Genomic DNA, 22,994 nt, shown 5'->3' on the forward strand with positions numbered 1-22,994 from the left:
AACGCAGATTGGTGCAGCCACTATGGAAAACAGTATGGAATTTACTACAAAAATTTAAAATGGAACTACCGTTTGACCCAGCAACCCCACTTTTAGAAATATTTACTAATAAGCCTGAAACACCAATCAGAAAGAATGTATGCACCCCTATGTTCATAGCAGTGCTATTTACAATTCCTAAGATCTGGAAACAGCCCAAGTGCCCATCAGTAAATGAGTGGATAAAACAGCTGTGGTATGTTCACACGATAGAATATGACGGAGCTGTAAAAAAGAAGGATCTCTTACCCTTTGTGACAGAACGGTTGGACCTAATTTTATGCTGAGTGAAATAAGCCAGTCAGAGAAAGACTAATATTACATGGTCTCACTTATATGTGGAATCTAATGAACAAAATAGATCCAGAGGCACGGATGCATGGAACAGACTGAAGAAGCTCAGCGGGGAGGGGGGGGGAGAGGGGGAAGTGGGGGGGGGAGGTGGGAAGAGATTAACCAAAGAACTTATATACATATATGCATAGCCCATAGACACAGATAATAGTGTGGGATGGTCTGGGATGGGGCAGGGACTGGGTGGAGAGGGGCAAAGTGGGGGAAAGTGGGGGATATCTATCAGCAATATCTGTGATACTGTCAATAATAAAAAATATTTTTTTAAGAAACTGAATTGGAAGCAATGCTTCCTAAGCAATTCAACCCCATCAGCTCCCATGCTTTCCACCAAACACGTCAATTAACTGGATAAAGACTAGAAAAGGCATCTTTTCTGTAGGAATTTTCTTTAAATATTCTTTACACAAGGTCCACAAGGCACTGGAAGGAGAGTGGGGTTGTGTCTGAGCCTCATGTTAAAAAGAGCAGTGACTGTGTGGGAAATGGCTGTCTCTACGAGGAGCAATGACAAAAGGTGATAAAGTTGAACAATGATCAGGGTGAATGGCTGCTAATTGGGACCAATGACTCTGAGGAGCTGTCATGAGTCAGCAGAAAACTACGATCCTATTCATTCTGACAGGGACTTTTATAAAATTAAAAAATATCTGACAAATACTAAAATCAAATGTTAGCATTCATTCAAATGTCAATAATTTATGAATAGGAGAAGGGCTATACTATTTGAAATGTTATACTTAAATTTAGAAAATGTTTTCCAAAACCAAGAATACTTCAATTACTGGATTAGAAATTCCTAAATTCTGCAAAAAGAATATATTATCCCTGTTCAAAACTTAGTTTATAGAAGACCTGCAAATCTAACTGTCACTACAGAATACACAGAAATAAGACAGACTTATTTTCTATCTATCTTTGCCTCACTCTTTAATTTCTACCTTTGGCAAATACTACCTTATTGTATTTCATACATCCTTATACACTATGTTAAACTATTGCTAGAAGGAAGAGAGAATAAAAGCAAGCATACCAACAAATTTGTAGCCAAAAGTGTTCAAATTACACATAAGGAAGCATTTTCAGTGACAGAGACATGTAAAAGGTGTTTTCTTGAGATGTGGGGCTGGGCTTGGGTGCAGTTCAGTAAGGAAATCTCTGGGACAGTAAATATATTTGCTTGCGTATTATTTTGCACATGCATATTGTTTTTCTTAGTCAACAGAATGACTACCATGAAAAGGAACTGAGGATGAGAATGACACAGTTGCATGCAGTTGAACCAGGTATCTGTCTGCGTCTGGTGGTCATTTTCAAAGGCTTGTTGCAAAGGCAGGACTGTATTTCAATCACACGGGAGTCCCACAGCCTACTCACCATGTGTGCCTGAAATAATCCAGGGATGGGGGACTGGTTAGAGAGGTTGATGACCCTGGAGGACTCCTTCAGGACGAAGATCTTGCCAAAATCCACCTGGTGGGGACAGACGCTGATCACCGGGCCTTCTCCGATGCTCCTCAGCTGGCACACCTGCGCTCCCGGACACAGAAGGAACACGGGAACAGCTGAAAATGGCTGGCCTTTCGATTCGATTGAAACAGAAGTTTCTAGCCACCTCTTCAGCAAGAAGCAGGGGCACAAAAGGGTGCCCAGGAGGACCGACCTCCCACCCCCCAGTACTCTGCGGTCAGAGGGACATAGGGACGGCCATGCTGGTCAGACCTTTGAATCCAGTCTGAACTCCCTCCAGGGAGGTCTGCTTCCCTGGGTCAGCCCGGAGCTGTGCACCAAGGGGAAACCAGATAACGGTCCTCTATCTGCCACCCACTACTCCAGCCTCAAGAACACTCAGCACAGGACTGAGGACTGGCGCTTAAGAATAGGAAGTGGCCTGGCCGGCGTGGCTCAGTGGTTGAGCGTAAACCTCTGAACCAGGAGGCCACAGTTCGATTTCGGGTCAGGGCACGAGCCCAGGTTGAGGGCTTGACCCCCAGTGTAGGGCATGCAGGAGGCAGCCGATCAATGATTCTCTCTCATCATTGGTGTTTCTATCTCTCTCTTCCTCTCTGAAATCTATAAAAAGATATTTTAAAAAAAAAGAATCGGAAGTGGCTGGATTGAGCCTCGTTCTGCGGCTTGTCCAGTGGCACACAGGGCTGTCCGCCGCACACAGCTGTGCAGGCTGGGGGCTGAGATCCACCTTGCTCCACAGCCAGAAAAGGGGCCTTTTTCTTTCATAAAGTGCTGGCTGCTCAGCAAGTGGCCCTCACACGAGCTCATTTTCAATAAAAAAAATATTTTTTTAAAAAAAGAGAATCACTCATTTTAAATATATATATATGATATATATATAGGTGTGCTCTCCTGGCAGAGATTCCGACCTGATAGGTCTGTAGAGGGTCAGACATGTCTCTGTGTGAAAAACTCCTTAAAGGGGTTTCAGAACAAGTGCTACAAACACTCTTTTGGAGTTACCGCAAATAGATTCCCCAAGTACCGTACTGTTCATTTTTTTTTTTTTTACCAGGGAGTGAACGTGTAGAATTCTAGAATGACAAACAACGGGAGGACATGCAAATATGGCTTGTGCCTTAAAAGCGGAGGCGTGGAGGTTTGGTGAGAAGTACAGCAATTGTGACTGCAATCTGAAAACTGTCTCTCACCACAGGGTGGTCCTGGCTCCCGAAGACCGAGATGTAAATCGTGGACCTGTGCTCCCCGGTGACCTGGGTCTCCAAGATCAGAGGGATGTGGACGGTGCTCTGGGGAGGGATGATTCCATAGGGGTTGGGACTAGAGAGCAACACAGCGGGCGAGTCCTCATCTACCTGGTGGGAGAGACAAGCCAGAGAGATCAGCAAGCCCCCGGCAGGGTATACAATCAATAGCAGATTAGATTATTTTGCAACAAGTGTTGTCCTGTGTCCATGGAGGTTCTTTAGAAATGTCTCATTGTTTAAGCAAGTATGTAGGGATGAGCACCCCAATTCTGCCAAAAGGGAGTTTGGTTGAGTTGAGTGTGCATAAGGCCCTAAATTCAAAGTGCACAAAGGATATAGAGATTATCCACAACATGAATCAGTTCAGGACAGCAGCTGCCCATGGCCACCTTCCCTACCTGGCCCTCCACACTCCCTCCACCTCGTCCCTTTGTGTTCCACCAAGAGAGGCCACTGGTACCTCCCGAACACATGGTGCTGCCCCTACCTCCAGCCCTTTGCACGTGTTTCCTCTTCCTGGAATGCCCGCTCCCTTCGACCTGCCTGCACCCTCACCCTGATTCCCCCAGGGATCCCCAGTGCCCTGGAGTTGAGCATCCTGCAGTTCTTTTCCACAGCCCACACTATCGATGTGTCCATCGTCACCATGGGCTGGACACTTCTTAGGGCACAACCTGAGCCTCTTCTCAATGCCCACTTTCTGGCCCAAAACATGTTTTTTAAATGGGGAAATAGGTGGGCAAATGAATGAATGTTGACCAGTGTCTACCAATGAACGCTGCCCAGCCTATCACTAGCTCTTGTACAATGACAACAACCACTAACAAAACCTTAAAAACCCCATGGCCAAATACGGTTAGGGAATTCTGGGAAACACTCCTCAGAAGCTCGGCTCCTGGAGAGGACAGCAGAGCATGCAGGTGTCACCTGTCCGGAGCACCCCGCCGTCTTTCCCTGCCTGGACTGGGTTAACACGGCCTCATCTACCTGCTTGTCCCATTGCAGCTGTGCCCTGTCCGGCCTCGTTGGAGCTTGAGGCATCAGGAAAACCAGTACAGTGGGGCCTTGACTTACGAGTGTCCCAACTAATGAGTTTCTTGAGATACCAGCTGTCTCTCGGCCGATTTTTTGCATTGAGTTGATAGAGTAATTTGAGTTAACGAGCTCCTTAACGAGCTCGGTCTCGGAATGAATTAAACTCGTAAGTCAAGGCCCCACTGTAATACTGATTCTGTCTTTATATAAAGTTTTTATATTTTGTTCATCATGGACTTTTCATTAATATTGATTTCATAAAATGTGGCATGCAAATGTTAATCTTGATTATTTTGAATTTTTTTGGCTCCATCTTAAATGTTGTGCTTGAGGCAAGCACCTCACCCTTTCCCCAGCCCAGTTGTGCAGAAATACCTTCCCCATCACCCCAGGTGCAGGCTCTGCTCAGAGTTGTTGAGGTGAGTGCTCTGCGCAGGGCAGGCCTGCTGTGCTGTTAAGCATCTGAAAGTTGGAGAAGTTGTCCCCTGTGCCCCCCACCCTTGCCTTCAGGTTTTGTCTCAGAGAAGCCCCCAGAACATCTGCAATCCCCTCTTTTACATACCAGCCCCTCGGCTGATGAAGGGTAGCTATTTTGGCAGGGTTAAGTCTTGTCTGTTCCAGATTAAATACTACGTATGCCCCTCACATGACTTGGATTTTCAGATCACATAGATTGCCACTCTGGTTACTTGGAACACGATTCATTTTTTTCCACCCAGGTTTCTATTACAAAAATACAATGTCAAGATCTGAAGACAAATTTCTGCGTTGATGGCGGCCACCTCCTTTCTCTGGCTAAACACATGTTTCTCTGATGGGCCTAAGCCTGCCTTGGTTCTGTGGTCCCCACATTGGTCTTTTAACTCATTTCGAACTTGTAGCCAAATAAAACCCCCATTTGATTTTGTTTGCATGAGTTTTTATCAGAGTACTGTCCTCACAGAACTGAGTTTAAACCCAAATGCGCTCTGGGTAAATAGCATCTCATTAGGAACCTTCCATTCCTCTGGGTTGTACAGATCTTTTAAAATCTCTAGTCCATGCGCATTTGACTGCTTAGTCTCCCACCTGGCCAGGGGTAGTGGCGTGTGGACCATCTATTTCATAAAATATTAAGAGGCACTTTCTCCTTCCTCACTCCTGTATATCTCTAGCCTTCTAGTCTAGCATATAAATATTGCATTACCTTATCTTAGTGAAGCGGTTCACATCACGGCCATGGACATAAATGAAAACCCCCAGCTCTGCCTCATTCCCCATGCATGGCTCATTCCCAGGCAATTATCTGCAGGTGCAACTTCTGCGTGTTGGCTTAATTGACGCTTTCTTTGTCAAAGGCAATTTTCCTGGGAAATTAGCAACTGCTTACACCTGCAGCTGCTCATGCTTGCAGGTGGCAAGCCAGCTGTGGCTTTATGACCCCATCCTCAGATTACCCCAGGGTTAAAAGTCAGAATGACACAAGGTCACGTGTTTAGGAATATGGCTCCTGAGAAAGATATCTCTTTCTTATTGAGGGAATCCAACTGCAGAAAAATCAACACCGAAAAAGGATCCAGTAACTCACCTGGGGCAGGACCTCGTAGCATCCTGGGAGGTCATCCGGGTTGACAAGCTGGATGGTTTTCTCGTACGGGTATTTCAGGAAGCAGCGCCCGAAGTCCACCTCTGCATTAGCCATGCGGAGGGCAGGTACAATACACCTGCTCAAAGGAAGGAGCCCATTAAAGAATTTAAAAGGACAGAAAGCTTGTTTACATATGGGGAACGAAGAGTCCCAAGTTAAACACATTTGTTACCGTCACATAGTATTTTTCTCTAATAACTACATTAATCACTTGCACATCTTCTCTCCTTGCCTTCCCTCCCTCCCTCAGCCCCCAGTCATCATTTTTAATCAAAAAAGGGCTGGAAGCAGGACTCCTTAAACAGCTGTCGTCTGTGGGTAATGACTAACATTCCCATTGTTTTTCATACTTCGCCTTTCTTTGGCAAGGGACCCCCACAGGACAGGTTCCTTAGGGTAGTGAACCTGTTTCCCTGACAAACAGGGGCGATGCCACCAGCGTGGGGTCCTAACTGGCTGTGACACTTTGGACCAGCCAGAGCCCCCTGAGGGCTGGTAACAGCTCACACCAGCTAAATCATGGTAATAATTCTAATTCCTATGCAGAACAGCTGTCTTGGATCAGCAGGCTCAGGCAGCTGCTCGACCCAGTGCTGGTGCCCTGGCAACAGAGGGTGTGGGGGGCGGGCTGGAGGGAGGGAGGGGTGTGTGCTGGAGAGGGAGGCATTGCAGCCCTGTGTGTGCTGCTGGTCTATCATTAGGTGGCTTGGGTTTTATTTGTGTCTGTGAATCTCAGCATCTGCCCTGCCCGGCTGCACTGTCACCATATAGCGCCGTGGTGAGGAGCGCTGGCATTTGGGGCAGACAGAGCCAGGTTCAAGCACAACCTTGCGCGAGTTGTTCTCCCTCCTAGAGCCCCATGTTGCTTATAAATAAAATGCAGGTCATTCCAGGGGTTGACAGCAGCATCAAAAACTCTTCTTAGGGAACCGTGGGAAATACAGGAGCTAATGTGAATGCAGGGCCTAGCACAGTGCCACGGGAGGGCTCAGTAAGAGGCGACTGGTGTGCGGGAGGGGGCCCGGCAAGCCATCACTGCTGGCTCTCTGGGAAAATCACTTGAGAGAGCAAGTTCGAAAAGCAATTCTCTGTTGAGAGCGTTTGAGCAGTTTCTACAGATTACAGAGAAGTACTGTAATGACAGGAAAGAGAGTCCTGTTGACCCCAAAGCTTGAGATTTCACATGGGATGAGTGTTCGTTTTTAGCTAAAATGGAAGTTGTCGGTTGGCCCAATGACTTTCAAAAGCTAATCCTTTACTACCTGAAATGCTGTGGCTGAGAGGGGTCATAGTTAGTACTTGACGTGGGTCACAGAGTATACATGATAGAAACTGATAGCCTCTTAGGACCTTTTTTTTTAAAAAAAAATTCTTTTATTGCTTTCAGAGAGGAAGGGAGAGGGAGAGAGAGAGAGGAACATCAGTGATGAGGGAGGATCATTGATCGGCTGCCTCTTATATGCCTCCCACTGGGGACTGAGCCCACAACCTGGGCATGTGCCATGACCAGAATCAAAGCACGACCTCATGGTTTATAGCGCCACACTTAACCAATGCCACATCGGCCAGGCAGGCCTTCTTTTAAAAAAAATCGGATTTCCTATTGATAGCTGTAGGGAAAAGAGGCTGGAGAGTATCAGAATAAACCCACATAGAAAAATGCAAGACTAGACAAAAAGGCCAACTTGGGTATAGACAGGACCAGATGAAAGACTCTGCATGTTTTTTAAACAAAGAAATTACTTAGGCGTTTGGAAGGAATACTGAGTATAGATCACGACAAGACCTTGACCTTCAAGTTCTTTTAGGGCTGCTCTTGGACTTCGTCCAAGCCCAAGGCACATGCAAAGGTGCCCCTTATGATTCCTCCACCAACCACTAGGTCTGCACCTTCTTTAAGGTGCATTTTCTTAAGATTCATGACAGACCTAAATTCTAGGAATTGATATATTGCCAGAAATTTTCTCTATTTCCTTTAGATGGCATTTTCTTACGTACACTCTAAAGTCCCAGATCTGGACCCTCGTTTGCTTTGGCAACAGTGCGGTCGATTATTGTATTTAGGGTCACTGTCACCATCAGTAGAAAGACGGTAACTTGGTCAAGGAGACATAGTCAACAAAGCAAGCCAGGATCTTAACCTGACTCCAGAGCTCATTGCTGTCTCCGTTAAAAAAGAGAAACTGCCCAGCTGGTGTGGTTCAGTGGTTGAGTGTTGACCTATGAACCGGGAGGTCATGATTTGACCCCTCATCAGGGCACATGCCTCGGATGTGGGCCCCATCCCCAGGAGGGGCTGTGCAGGAGGCAGTCAATCAGTGATTCTTATCATTGATGTTTCTATCTCTCTCTCCCTCTCTGAAAGCAATAAAAAATATCTTTTTAAAAATAGAGAAGTTGGTGATGGTTCTGAGGCGTTTATAGTTAGAGAGGGCCTTGTTTGGGTGCTCGCTTGCAGCCCGGAGCAGGACTGTCTTGCTAAATGGATCGTCCACTGCAGAACTGTGGGCACCGCTCTTTCTGCTGCAGACCTCAGGGGAACTGTAGTTAATGATAAAAATAAAAAGCAGCAACTGTTCACATCTTTCTGCTAAAATCCTTTTAGTTATATACCTGGAAAGTCAGAAAGTCAAAAAGAGAGAGCACCAGTATTCTTCGAACAAAACAAACACACACACACACACACACACACACACACACACACACACACGCCCTTCTCTTATTTCCACAGGAGGTGCGTTTGCTGTTTGAAAGCTTTGTCATTTGAATGGCATTCAGCCTCCCTTCAGGGAAAGCAGAACAAATAAATGCAGTGTGAGCCGTTTGCAGGCCTGCAGCCTTCTGAAGAGGCAGCCCTTCCTGGGGCCCAGGGAGATGGGGGAGAGGGGAGCAGGTGAGTGATACCTCGCTGTAATGAGGAGCGCCAGCACTTCTTCCCCGATGCCCTCCACGTCCACCACCAGGGCCAGCTCGTATTTCTGCACAGTGTTGGAGCATAAGGTCACCTGGAAAGCAAAAGGTGAAAAGCTGCTTTCTAAAAGCTCAGCTCTCCCCCTGCGGCGGGGAGAGGGGAGCCCGGGGACAACCCCACTGAGGAGTGCGGGTTCCGAGTACTTGATTGTGGGCTGCATGGCATTTTACACTTTTAGTTGAACCAGTTGCATTTCGGGGTCAGGGCATGCTGAGTTTTTTCAAAGGCCAGGTCAGAAGCCCAGTGGCTTTTAGTACAATAGGTTGGCTCATTTCTGAGGAGGTTGTTATCAAAGAAGCCATGTACCTGCGTAAGGGGGGAAGTGACCATGAAGGATGAGCAACATCAAGCAAACTTTAATTATTGCAATTTAAGTCGTTTCCCATACCTCTGGGCTATATTAATTATGAAAATTTAGTACACCAATAAAACACTGCATCTAAATTTCTCTTATAGTAAAATACATGACATAACCATGTCAGTAGCAGAGAATGGCATGGAAAATCAGCTAGTTTTGTGTTATGTGTGTGGTTTTTTCTTTTTACCAAAATCTTGTCCCCGCCCCCATATTCATTATTAAAGCAGAAAATAGAGGTGCCAACGAAAGGCCTGCCTAAGGACAATATCTGGCCAGTATGTTTCACCCCGTGTTTTATTTACTGTTGTGCAACATTACATTTAGGCTTTTGAAGCCTTGTTACGATTTTAATTGCTTCACAATGATTTGTACTGGAAGGGATGCATGTAAGTCTAGAAGACAGCTTCTGGCACAGGTTAAGGCTTTTCCAGCTATACATTATGTATCAGGTACTAATTAAAATTTTTTTTAGTTGCAGAGGGAATTACTGGATGCAAGTTTGAGTCCACAGAGACGTGGTTGGAGTACAGATCATGAGGGAAAATTGAAGCTTGGAGGAAGCTTTTCCAAATAGAAAGGAAAGATAAAGTGAAGAATGGGTCATTGATTTGGAAAGAAGATGTGTCCGATTTGGAGAGAGGCAGCTGCCCCTGTGTGCAGAGATTCCTGGAGTGATCTGCCCTTGTTTATGTCTCTGAGCTGTGGTTAGGAGGCAGAAAAACATGTGGTTCTGGCAGAAGGCTGCTAGATAGATCTACGTCTTCTCAAATCTTCCTGTATTATGTGAGAGAGGCAAAAAAAAGGGGGGGGGGAGTAGCTAACAGGTAGGCTGAGCATTAAGAAATAAAAAATTAAATAAATTCATTGCAACAGCTCTTCTCTCTGGGAAAGTCACAGTTAGCAACTATGATTTGTGAATGGTTGTGCCCTCCCCAAATTCCTATGTTGAAATCCGAACCCCTAATGTGACAGTATTAGGAGGTGGGGCCATTGGGAGGTGATTAAGTCATGAGGGTGGGGCCTTCATGAACAGGATTAGTGCCCTTATAAAAGAGGGCCAACAGAACTCCCTAGCCCTTCCACCATGTGAGGATGGAAGAAGTCAGCAGCCTGCAAGCTGAAAGAATGCCTTTACCAGAACCCAAGCATGCTGGCTCCTGATCTCAACATCCTGCCTCCAGACCTATGAGAAATAAATCTGTTTATAAGCAACCCGGTCTCTGGTATTTTATAAGAGCAGCCCAAATAGACTGCGATAGCAATCCTGAGAGGTTATAACAATATATGAAATCAAACCTCATTGGACCCATGGAGAAGCCCTTGAAAGAACAAAAACAAAAACAAAACAAAACAAAAAAACAGAAAAGAGTTAGGAAGAGTGGATTCATGGTGAGATATTATAAAGCATTTAAAACAATTTTGGGGGGATAAAACCATAGCTAAATTAAATATTCACAGACAGTGACTAAAGAGGAAATTATTAACCTTAGCTATAAAGTCTTATCTTTTTTTCTTTTCCAGAAAAGATAAAATCATTTCAATTTTGCAGCATTCAATATTGCTAGATCTGACTGTTTGGAGAAGAAAAAGTCAGTGAGAGAAGACAGGAAAACTTTCTCAGTTAGCCATGAATTAATTCTGCTGGCGGCACTGACAGCCAAATATTAAGCCCTGTTAGAAACATGGCGTCCACATTCACTATGAAGCCCAGGTTCAGACTAAAAATCTGAATCAACGGGATGTCAATCTGTGGCATGAATGTGGACATTTATTTTATTGGTATAAACCAGTGGTTGGCAAACTGCGGCTCGCGAGCCACATGTGGCTCTTTGGCCCCTTGAGTGTGGCTCTTCCACAAAATACCGACTTCTGCACGTGGGCCATTAAGTTTCAATTGCACTGTACGTTCGCGCCCACACATGGTATTTTGTGGAAGAGCCACACTCAAGGGGCCAAGGAGCCGCACGTGGCTCATGAGCCGCAGTTTGCCGACCACTGGTATAAACGATTTGAGTCTCACGGAAAGGAGGTCCTAATTATCACGGAGTCCTTAAACCTTGTTATATCTGTGCTGATGGGTGCGCTATCTGTGGAGAGCAGTGGTTTCACTAGAAATCCCTACAACCCCCTGACCTGGTGGAGGCCACACACTGAGGTGGATGGAAATCCACGGAGCGGTGGCAGTTCTTTTGCCCAATGTGTTTGCGTCCGGTTTCTTTCACCACAGTGGTTTGTTTCCTGATAGGCCCACGTTTCCATGTGAACTGAGGCGCTCCTTCCCACGGGTCTGGGCATGTAGAGCAAACCCTGGGTGTGGTCCCCGTGGCCATCTGAGAGCTCAGCTGCCTGGGGTGTGTGCACTTTACCCTGACAGCAGCGAATCCTTGGGAGCGAATGGTGCCACAGTTGGGGGTGATGGTAAATTCTTTTGGTTTCATTATGGGTATTTCCTCCTTGTTCCAAGAAGGTCCTTTGGTGTCTGTATATTGCTCACAGCTTGAAATGCTTTCATGGCCGTCGCCAGGGATGCGCAGTTTGAAGGTCATGGGGACCAAGGAGGTGTTATTGAGGGAACATATCAAGGTGTGAGGAAACCCTGGAAAACAAAATATGGGGTGAGAAAAGCCCCACAATAGCCTCCCTTTAACTTCAACCCCCTCAGCTGTCTGCGTAATTCAGCACTACTTGCTTAATTCTAACTCTCCCCCATACTGTTTTCAATTGTAAATCAATAAATACATTTCATTCATTCATTCATTCATTCATTCATTCAATGAATACTTATTCATTTACTATGCAGCGACCATAGACATAAAATCACCATCCTCCCAAGAGCTGGCCTCTGTTATCAGTTTGCTGAGCAGTCTTCTAGAAAGATATTTTGCATTTAACTTTTGCATAGAAATACAGATCCCCCCCCCGCAAATAGAATAATGTTTGCTCTTTTTATTTGTCTGTGTGTGAAAGGAGAGGCCTGTGCGTTTTGCCCGCTGTGTGATCCCGAGCCTGCCAAGACGTTAGATAACTTACCCTGGACCTGTCTGAGGCTCATGCCCTCAGGGTCGATGACACAAAACTGAATCACAGCCTCTACCAAGAGGGACTTTGTGATCTGCTTCTGAGCCAGACAGAGACCAACACATTGTCTTTTACCTCCCTGAGACAAAGCTGCTTTTTCATGCTATAGCTGGCCCTCCTACATCTGGTTCAGTGAGATTCACGTTCCTTTCCAAAGAGATGGGGTCCTCCTTGCCTGGTAAGCAACAAACCAAGCTCTGATTTTGGATCCCCTGGGTGCCCATTGTATCTGCTACCACTTTCAGAACAAGAATTATCTGTGACCACAGGAGAACAAATAGGCATGCAAACGCTACTCTTTCTGCTTTGAACCCTGCGGCAATATTCTACAACTGGCCTGGGAGTCATCGCTGTAGTATTGCAGAGGACATTTTGAACTGATCTACTTCTCTCCCCATGTCTGAGCCCTGTCTACACAATAGGGCTGTAGAGGAACCACGTTCATGTCTCCTTTGTGATACCACCCCTGCCAATCAACTTGGAAGAAATCATTAACGAAAAAAGAATTGTCTGATTAAGTGCATCTGAAGGATTATTCTTGAAAATTCCAGAGGAACTTCTGGAAAGTCCGTTTGACAATTATGTAATTGCTACATTTAACTTACACTCTGATTTTACCCGACCATTTATGGGATACACACTCGTCTAATGTAGGGTGTTCATATTGTGGAAGTGGATCCTATAAAGACTTAGATGGGTTCTTCTAAACCATTGCTCAGACTACTTCCTGAAGCTATTAGTTTTTCTCAGAATACAGGCAATTATAACCTCCTACCTAGAATGATTCCTTGTACCATTACCTGTAATATTGCTTGTCAAGAAGCCCAAAGGAAAGGGATATTGTTGAAGACCAGGATTCTGGTAGCACCAAATCCTAACAATGTCCTATCTACAGTCTCATCGGAATGCCAGTACTGTACAGTGCAGACCTCTATTCTCCCTTCCTTGGCATCTATGAGGTGAGATATCACAGTATATAGAAACTCAACATTTCTTGGAATAATTAACAACATGCTTGGTCAGAATGCCTTAAAGATTCACAGCAGCACCTTGATTCCTCTCCTAGTACTTAAATTTGATTTAAAAACAATATTCTCAGGAGATTTGATTTTCGTTTAATATGCATATTGTCATCTGACCTAGGAAGCCTCTAAGAAGACTTAAAGAAACTAGGAGCAAAAGATTATAAGGCAGCAAAGGAAAAGTTTTAATTCTGACAAAAGATGCTACACTACTTAGAACATAAGTGTTCTACTAAAGAATGGGCCTAAGCTAAGGAGAGTGTAAAATTGTTCAGCAATACCCAGGATCAAAAATTCAATTACAATTCATGGACTTTGGGGGACACATGGGATCTTTTAGACAAGAGATTCCTCATTTTTCTAGTAAAATAAAAATCCCCACCAAGTGAAGGGAAATGTGTTGGCAGATCATTCTGGAAAACAGTTGTAGTTGTCTGTAGAAATAAAGCAGGAAACGGGAGATCAATAAACATCTGCACAACCCATTTTGGACATAAAAAAATGAGCCTCAGACTTAGAAACACCAGCATTTCCTAAAGGCAGGATCCTCTGTCCACTTCAATGGTCTTCTGCACACCAACTGTGATGTGCCCAAAAGCCCGAGCTGGTCTTTGACAAACATCACAGATCTCATCATAGAAGAGATAAGGTCGCCTCTGAACAAGAGCTGATGGGAAAAAATTTCCTCGGTAGCTGGATATCACATTCCAGAAAAATTGTGCAGTGAATCATGGGTTTAAATCACACTCCAGTAAACCTTTCAAATAAAAGATGATATATTTAAGAATATGTTCCTGTAATTGTCTGTAAATTCTTTAGATGGATTTGAGCCTCCCTATATAGAAAGGCTGCTGCCATAAGTGTGACTAAGAAATTAGACACTATAACTTTCCTCCCTGGGGAACAGCAGCCTCACACAGAAGAGTTATAAAGAATCTTACAGTGCGCTAACCATTTGATCTAAAATGTCATGACCCACAATTCTTGGGAAATGTACAGCATAAACACAGTATTACCTCTCTCCAATTGGCCAAGCTCTCTGAGGCTCTTGGAATTCTTTGGGGAAGAGTTTTACTTTTAGTTCTAATGTCCATCAGATCAGGTTAATTTCCTATGGAATTCATCGACTATTAAACTAGAAAATCCAGGAAATTACAAGTCCTTTATCAGTCTGAATCAAGCCTGCTTCATGCAGACATAACTAAATATTGTCAAGAACCAACTCATCTATAAGGTCTAGAAGCCATGCCTAAAAATTCACCCTCAGGACTTCTCTCTTCTTTCAATGAGTATCTGAAAAAATACACCAACAGTCTTCTTTAGGGGCTTCACTGACCCTGGGGTTACCTATAAGGCAGACCTTTGGGTGAAAAGATGCCCAAAGAAGCTGAATTATTGGCTGAAGCCATGCAGAAAACACTTTTACTGGAGATCTCAAATGGTGGTTTGCTAATAAAACTTCCAGAAATGGTTGACCTACAGAAATAGATTGCCATTCCAAGCTCCTCAAAACAAGCAGTGTTTACATGAAGTAGAAAGATTCTGCCCAAGCCTAGTGGAACAAGATTTTGCAAGGTGCCTGACACTTTCCTTTGCCTACTTTGTTCTTTATCATCTGGCCATATTATTCTCTATTTACTATCTTCAAGTTATGTAATTCTGATATTCCTTGTTATGTCTCTCTTACTGTTAATAACTTGCTTGGGTGCGGGCTTTGCTTGTGTTTATTATGACCTCTTCTGCCAACCTTTCTAAGATCATTACAAGGAAGTGTTGCCCTTGACTCCCTCCCTACTCTACACCCTCAGAAAGTCAATTTAAATAATTGAGTAAAATACTGACAGTTCATACCTGGGTCATGGAAGAGACAACTATCATGCATTTTTTTAAAATGCTTATATTTATTCCAAAAACTCTGCCCTCAAACCTTAACTTCTCAGTCCAAATTGTCCAATTGTCAAATATACTGAGTGCCTGGAGCCTTCCACACTCTTTATTCTCAATCCAACACATTCTTGTGCCTCCTGAAAAATAGTGGCTTTACAGATAGCCCCTCCTTCCCCTTTTGGCCGATCACCTGGCACATCAGTGGTTACTTGGTCCATTTTATTCTCTGACTATTCTGAGGATTTATTGAAGCCTCAATGTTCCTTCAGGGACAATTGCCACCCAATTCTATCATCTGACACTCTCATGCTATTGTAGCTTCAGTCAGCCTAATTAATTATTACATATGTCATCCGACATCTAATCCTATCATCAAAATAGCCATCTTCAAACATGTTAGATACTAACCTACTTTAGAGTATCTAAACCGTAACATATGGTATCTCCTAACATCATCAATCCCAGTAGACCCTGATGTCAAATCTACATCTTCACCTCTCACAATAACCTATAACAGACACCTCTTCGGGAATGGAATGGGCCTTAGTGCCAATATGGGGACAATATTACCAACTTTCATTAGCTTCATGCACTCCCAAACCCTACAACAGTCTCTACAAACCTTGCTTAACTCCACATGATAAGTCTGTCATCCTGAAATAACTAAAAAAATTCATCCAATTCCTGGCTTGCTCCTGTAACAGTTCTCCTTTGCATCTGGAACTATATGTATCTTGTTGGTCTTTTATTCTCGTGCCAATGACATGCTCACTTTTATCTGCCCCATCAAAGCCCTACTTGCACATGCAGGATAATAATGAGAAGCTTCCAGTAAATAACTGCCCAATGGACCATGTTTCTTTATGACGTGCGGTCCAACTACCCGGAAAAAATAATAAGACTTTGTGTTGAAGTCATGAGGACTCTAGTTGCAACTTTGGGATTTGAAAATATCATAAAATAATTTTGAAAGGGTATCATAAAATTGTCTCTAATTTTGGCTGTTACAGTGCAAAATCTAGCAGCACAGAAAAGTAGCTTGAATTAACTGACCCAAGTGGTTTGGAAAACCAAGTAGCCCTAGATCTCCTGTTGGCAAGCAAAAAGGATTATGTTTTTGTTAACATTCCCTGCCACACTAGAGAAGACTAAGGAGCCCATATCCAAACTAACAGAAAAGGCAACTTGGGTTTTGAAGGGGAGACTCAGGAGTGGTTAACTTTTCAAATCTCAGACTCGGGAACCTTAGGTCATGGCTCTGTAGAGTGTTCCAGCCTCTTATCCAGCGGCTGTCTCATCGACTGATTCAATAAGATATTATACAAGAAAAATACACTGCTTCTCATCTTCACCTAAGCTAGTTATCAAAACTTGTAGCTAGACCAAGTCTGAGAAACAGCTGTAGGCCTATCATTAGGACAGCATTTACATCAACATTGCAGAGGTGAGCGATAGAGCAGCCTGGACCATGAATCGGTGGGAAGTTTCCTGAACTAACGGATTTGAGGTGCTTGTTTGTACTCTGCGTTCTCCCTCCAGGGCAATCTGATGTCGGGCACATCTCCCAATGTCCTTGGGCTGGACTCCGTCTTGAGATGCCTGTGGGAGGATAGGCTGCCGTCATGCATCAGTTGCCCAGACCTCCCTGTGGACTCCGTCTGAGCTGTTTGAAGGATGACTGCGTAGGTCTTGGGACACTAATTCACTTCTTATTGTGCAGCCGTCACAGTCACCCTTGAGAGAGGATGCCTTTCTTACTTGGCCACCAGATGATTTTCAAGTTGTAGGTCATTTTTATTTCCTTCAAAAGAGTCTATCACTCAAACATGCCCTACACTTTTGTAAGAGTCTCTCCAGCCATTTTTATATTCTATAGTGACAAACAGATAGTCAACTTCATGTATATAGATTTTCCTATAGTATGTATCTTACCCAATATAATGCAGGTGGGGGGGGCACTGTATAAATAAATACATTCTGTATAAATAAAACTGTCAGACCCCCAAATGTTAAAGCAATTGATAAAGGCATCTAGTCAGCCTTTTCTAAAGAACTGTTTTCCCCCAACTAGACGCAAAAGAACTGAAAGTGAAAGTGGGAGATGATAGAACAAAATGGAAAAGTTTGTGGAGCATGGCTTTAGACCAGGGGTTTTCAACCTTTTTAAACATTATCATCTCCTAAAAAGAACCAATGTGATAAATTAATTTTAAATCAAATAAATTATATTTAATTAATATGATTTAAATCCTATTTAATTTCTCCCTAATGAAGAAATTAAATAGAATTTAAATCATATTAAATTCTCCCCAATGAAGAAATTAAATACCAAGGGACAAGATTCTGTTGGGGAGGGTTGAACTCTGGAGGACCACAAACCATTGTTATATCTAAGTTTTGTTTCAACCTCCAAGAACCCATTTCTGCCTCTTTGGGTGCAATATCACTTGTGTGACAGCACATGATTTAAACACACCTCAACAGAAATGTTAATTTCTGCTGTGTGACTTTAGGGAGTTATTTAATCATTCAATGCTCAGTTCTTCCATCTCTAAAATGGGGATCTTAAATAGTACCTCCCCATAAGGTTGCTAAAAGGTTTAAACGTAGTACTGCATGTAATGCCCTTAGCAGTGATTGGAATATATAGAAAGAACCAATAAATAGGAATTTTTGCTGTTAGCATTTTTATTATTGGGGAAGCTTAGGTGGGAGAAAATGACTTAGAGAAGTAATTGTGTGAGAAGACAACACAAAAATCCAGAAGAGTCTTCAATCTGGAATCGACCCACCACTGAGTTCACTTTGAACTTGAGAGCATCTCTGGGAGAAGATAGCTGTGTGGCAGACTGGCAGATCAGAATCTGCACATAAACAGAATGTTCGTGAAGTTCAGATGGTGGAGTGGAGCAGAAGGCCTTCCACGGTTCCCTGCTGGCGGAGGGGGATGGCCGTGGCCTGACAACTGTTAGTGCCCGGGACGCAGTTCCAACTTTCACATGGAAACGGGGAAATGGCACTGAAATGCCACTTCTGCAGAAGAACAATTCTAGATCCTCTCAGTTTCTACCCATAAAAAAAAATGGTAAGAAAGACTCTTTGCAAACCTTTATGCTCCCCTGTAGAGAAAAGTAATTCTTCTCTGTTTCTAATTTAAAATGAAAAATACTCACCAAAGGAAACATCCCCAAAGTGCAGAGCAGGGACATTGAAGTGGAAGGTGGGTCCGATGACACAGCCTCTGGAAGCAGGAGCACAAGGAGGGGAGTGGGAGAGAACCAGTGAGCGCAGGGTTCAATCAGCAACCTCGAGAGGGTCAACTGAAAACCCCCACGTGGCATTAAATCAATGGTCGAATCTAAGGTTTAGGAAAACTAAGAGATGATGGTCTAACACAGCGGCTAACTCAGGCAGGAAAGGAAAAGCATAGGTTTAATCATATGAGGAACATCAAAGACTATCAATACCACCAGGATTCCTTGTCCCACACTTTTATAAAACTGTTTGAGGCCAGTTCCTCCCACTCACTGGCTGTGAACTTGGCTAGTCACTGCCTCTACAGGCTTTCATTTCTTTTCCTCAGGCATAAAGAGGAGGACTGGATTGGTGACTTTGAAAGGACTCTTTACCCTAAATGTTGGTCTATTTCTCTCTCAGTGCAAGGCCTCATGACCAGCAATGCTCGGTGGTTGAGCATCGACCTATGAACCAGGAGGTCACGGTTCAATCCTGGTCAGGTTATATGTCTGGGTTGTGGGTTCGATTGGCTTGCAGGAGGCAGCCAATCCATGATTCTCTCTCATCATTGATGTTTCTATCTCTCTCTTCCTCTCCCTTTCTCTCTGGAATCAATAAAAAATATTTTAAAAATAATAAAATAAAATGAAATAAACACAGGCATACCTCAGAGATATTGCGGGTTTGGTTCCAGACCACCACAATAAAGCAAGTATCACAATAAAGTGAGTTGTAATCTTTTTGCTGGTGGGGGGGGGGGGGGGGGGTTTGCTTTTTATTTGTAAAAAAAACAAAAACCTTTGCCGAAACCGGTTTAGCTCAGTGGATAGAGCGTTGGCCTGCGGACTGAAGGGTCCCAGGTTCGATTCCGGTCAAGGGCATGTACCTGGGTTGTGGGCACATCCCCAGTGGGAGATGTGCAGGAGGCAGCTGATCGATGTTTCTCTCTCATAGATGTTTCTAACTCTCTATCTCTCTCCCTTCCTCTCTGTAAAATATCAATAAAATATATAAAAAAACAACAACAAAAAAACAAAAACCAACAGCCCGCAACATCTGTGAAGCACAATAAAGCAAAGTGCAATACAATGAGATATGTCTGTAATAGATTCTACAGCTTCTAGTGTGCCAGGCGTTTAATGTTAGACACACAGATATCAGCCAACGCCTAAGCATAAATTTCCTTATTCACCCAGCTCCAGATACTGGTGATGCAGGTGTGGCTCACCATGCTGAGTGCATTGACAATACTGGCTGCTACAGAGCTGACCATACTGTGGTGAGAGGCTGCAAGTGTGGGAGGAGCCATGACAGCAAAGACTCAATGCAGCAAGTTCCCATTCAAAAAGCCTTTCTCGGGACCATGATAATGACATGTGGTTTCAAAAGAAATGGCTGGTACTCAGCAAGGAATTAGGATCTAGCTGAGAAGGAAGTCAAACCAGCCTATGGATTAAATTCTTGACTTGTAAAGGAATTTTTTTTCAGGGGGGCGGAAGGGGGGCAAAATAACAGATCAAAAGGGTCTGAAAGGCACAAAGGGCTAAAGAAGGTAAGAAAGAAGCTTGCAAATTTGCACAGAGCAGTCATATAATCAGTGAAGTAGAGAGAACCAGAGTTAAATCACATTTGTTCGAAGGCACACACAACTAGGGAACTGTGGCTGAGGACCATCTGGACTTAGATATGGTCACATTCATTCTAACAGGGATTCTGAATATTAGGACAGTCTCTGCCAAGATTGTGCCCTCCATCACTGCAGTGGTCTGGTAAAATTATAAAAACTAAGAGTTAGAGCGATTGAATTACTATGACATGTTAAGTGAAATATTTTGAAGACAAAATATATCTGTGCTATGGTTAAAACTTTATAAAATTACAAATATAAATATTTGAAGGAAGAATACTGTGCATGAGTAATTTTTTAAAATCACATTAATTTTGCAGTGTTGTTTATCCAGCTACTTAAAAAACTATCATGTAGTTGACGAATCAATAGAACAGCAAAAGCCCTTCACCTTTGTTCTTATTTTTTCAAAATTGTTTTTAGCTATTCTGGGTCTCTTGTATTTCTATATGAATTTAAGGATTGGCTTGCCAATTAATGCAAAAAAGGCAGCTGGGATATTTGATAGGGATCATCTTGAATCTACATATCATTTGGGGAGGTATTGCCATATGAAGTCTTCCAACCCATGAACATAAATGTCTTTTCATTTATTTAGGTCTTGTTTTGTAGTTTTCAATTTACACATCTTGCACTTTTTTGGTTAAATGTATTTCCAACTATATTATTGTTTTTGAACCTATTGTAAATGGAATTTTCATAACTTAATTTCTGAATTTTCATTATTATTGCCTAGAAATACAATTGGTTTTTTAAAAATATATTTTTATTGATTTCAGAGAGGAAGGGAGAGGGAGAGAGAGATAGAAACATCAATGATGAGAGAGAATCACTGATAGGCTGCCTCCTCCACGCCCCACCCTCGGGATTGAGCCCGCAACTCAGGCACGTGCCCCCGACTGGAATAGAACCTGGGACCCTTCAGTCCGCAGGCCGATGCTCTATCCACTGAGCCAAACCAGGTCAGACAGAATTGATTTCTGTATGTTGATCCTATATCTTGTAATTTTTCTGAACTCACTTATTAGTTCTTTATGAGTTTGTGTGTGTGTGTGTGTGTGTGTATTCCTTAAGATTCTTTATATACAACATCACATCATCTGCAAACAGAGACAGTTTTACTTTTCCTTTCCAATCTGAATGGTTTTCATTTCTTTTTCTCAACTACTTGCCTTGGACAGAAACTCTAGTACAATGTTGAATAGAAGTGGCAATGCAGACCTCCTTGTCTTGTTCCTGACCTTAGTGAGAAAGCAGTCTGTCTGTCAACCATTAAGCATAAAGTTAAATGTGAGTCTTTCATAGGTATTCTTTATCATGTTGAGGGAGTTCCTTGCTATCCCTGGTTTGTTGAGGTTCGTTGTTTTTGTTTATCTTTATAAATCATGAAAGTGTGCTTAGTTTCGGTGAGTGCTTTTTCTATGTTTATTGGGATGATATGGTTTAGGGCCTTTATTCTACTAATATGTTGTATAACAATAATTTCCCTATGTTGAGCCAAATTTGCATTCCTGGGATAGATTCTACTTGGTCATTGTGTATAATCCTTTCTATAAGTTGCTGCTTTGATTTAGTTTGTTAGTGTTTTGTTAATTTTTGTGTCCGTAAAAGTCTTCAGTTTCTTCTCTCGTGATACTTTTCTCTGATTTGGGTATAGGGTAATACTGGCCCCAGATAATGAGTTGGAAAGTGTTCACACCTCTTCTATTTTGGGGGGAAGCAATAATTTGTGGAGAATTGATGTTAATTCTTCATTAAACACTCAGCAGAATTCTCCTGTGAAGCCATCTGTTCCTGGGGTGTGTGTGTGTGTGTGTGTGTGTGTGTGTGTGTGTGTACAGTGGGGGTGGAAGTGGTTCTATTTCAATCTCCCTAAACTATTATAGGTTTGTTCATATTTTCTATTTATTTTGAATTAGTTTTGATACTTTGTGTCCTTCTAGGAACATGCCAATTTCATCCAGATTCTTTAATTTGTTGGCATACAACTGTTCATAAAATTCCCTAATAATTCTTTTCATTTCTGTAAGGTTGGTAATAATGCCCCTTCTTTAATTTCTGATTTTAGTACTTTGAGGCTTTTCTTCATTTTTTTCTTAGTCAGTTTCATTAAAGTTTGTCAATTTGTTGATCTTTTCAAAGAACCAACTTTTGCTTTCATTAATTTTCTCTATTGTTTTGCTCATTAATTTTCATTCTAATCTTTATTATTTCCTTTCTTGTATTTGTTTTGAATTTATTTGCCTCTTCTTTTTCAAGCTTTTAAGGCAGATATTTATATTATTGATTTAAAATATTTCTTCTTTTTAAATATAAGCATTTAACAGCTATCAATTTCTTATAAACACTACTTTCACTACATCTCAAAAGTTTTAACATCTTCTGTTTTGTTTCCATTTATCTCAAAATATTCTAAAATTTCTGTTGTGATTTCTTCTTTGACCCATTGGTGATGTTTCATTTTCACATATTTGTGAATTCTCTAAATTTCCTTCTATTTTTAATTTTTAATTTCATTTCTTTGTGGTTGAAAACACATTTGTATGACTTAAATCACTTAAAATGTATTGAGACTTGTTTGATGGCTTAACATATTGTCTATCCTGGAAAATGTTCCAAGTGCACTTGCTGGGTGGAGTGTTCTGTACGTGTCTGTTGGCTCTAGTTGGTTTACTAGGATATATTGTTCAACTCTTATTTCCTTTATGGTCTCCTGCCCAGTTGTTCTGTCAATTACTCAAAGTGAGGTACTGACATTTCCAACTATTATTGTTGAATTACCTATTTCTCCCGTTAGTTCTGTCAGCTTATGCTTCGTGTACCCTGGGGCTCTGCTGTTAGGTGCACTTATGTTTATAATTGTTATATCTTCTTGATGAATTGACTTTTATTATTGTAAAATGTCCTATTTTGTCTCAAGTAACAATTTTTGTTTTAAAGACTACTTTTGCCTGCTATTAGTATAGAAATTCCAGGTGTGTTTATTTTTGTCTTGTTTTGTTTGTTACTGTTTGCATGGTCTGTCTTTTTCCATCCTTT

General features: G+C 42.5%; 1 protein-coding gene across 4 annotated transcripts in view; it reads right to left on the reverse strand.

Moving 5' to 3' along the window:
• Positions 1–22,994, reverse strand: part of HYDIN (HYDIN axonemal central pair apparatus protein) — a 298,798-nt gene that overhangs the window by 177,707 nt on the left and 98,097 nt on the right. For all 4 annotated transcript variants that reach the window (XM_070397848.1, XM_070397849.1, XM_070397847.1 and 1 more), the window contains exons 13-18: positions 18,265–18,332; positions 11,471–11,700; positions 8,680–8,780; positions 5,716–5,851; positions 3,057–3,221; positions 1,771–1,923 (exon numbers count right to left, since the gene is read on the reverse strand). In XM_070397848.1, the coding sequence (XP_070253949.1) occupies positions 1,771–1,923; positions 3,057–3,221; positions 5,716–5,851; positions 8,680–8,780; positions 11,471–11,700; positions 18,265–18,332 (853 nt within the window). The remainder of the gene's footprint in view (positions 1–1,770; positions 1,924–3,056; positions 3,222–5,715; positions 5,852–8,679; positions 8,781–11,470; positions 11,701–18,264; positions 18,333–22,994) is intronic.

This window comes from Myotis yumanensis, unplaced genomic scaffold (genome assembly GCF_028538775.1).
Source record: "Myotis yumanensis isolate MYYU_CA2020_CCGP unplaced genomic scaffold, mMyoYum1.0.hap1 SCAF_18, whole genome shotgun sequence".
NCBI classification, from domain to species: domain Eukaryota; kingdom Metazoa; phylum Chordata; class Mammalia; order Chiroptera; family Vespertilionidae; genus Myotis; species Myotis yumanensis.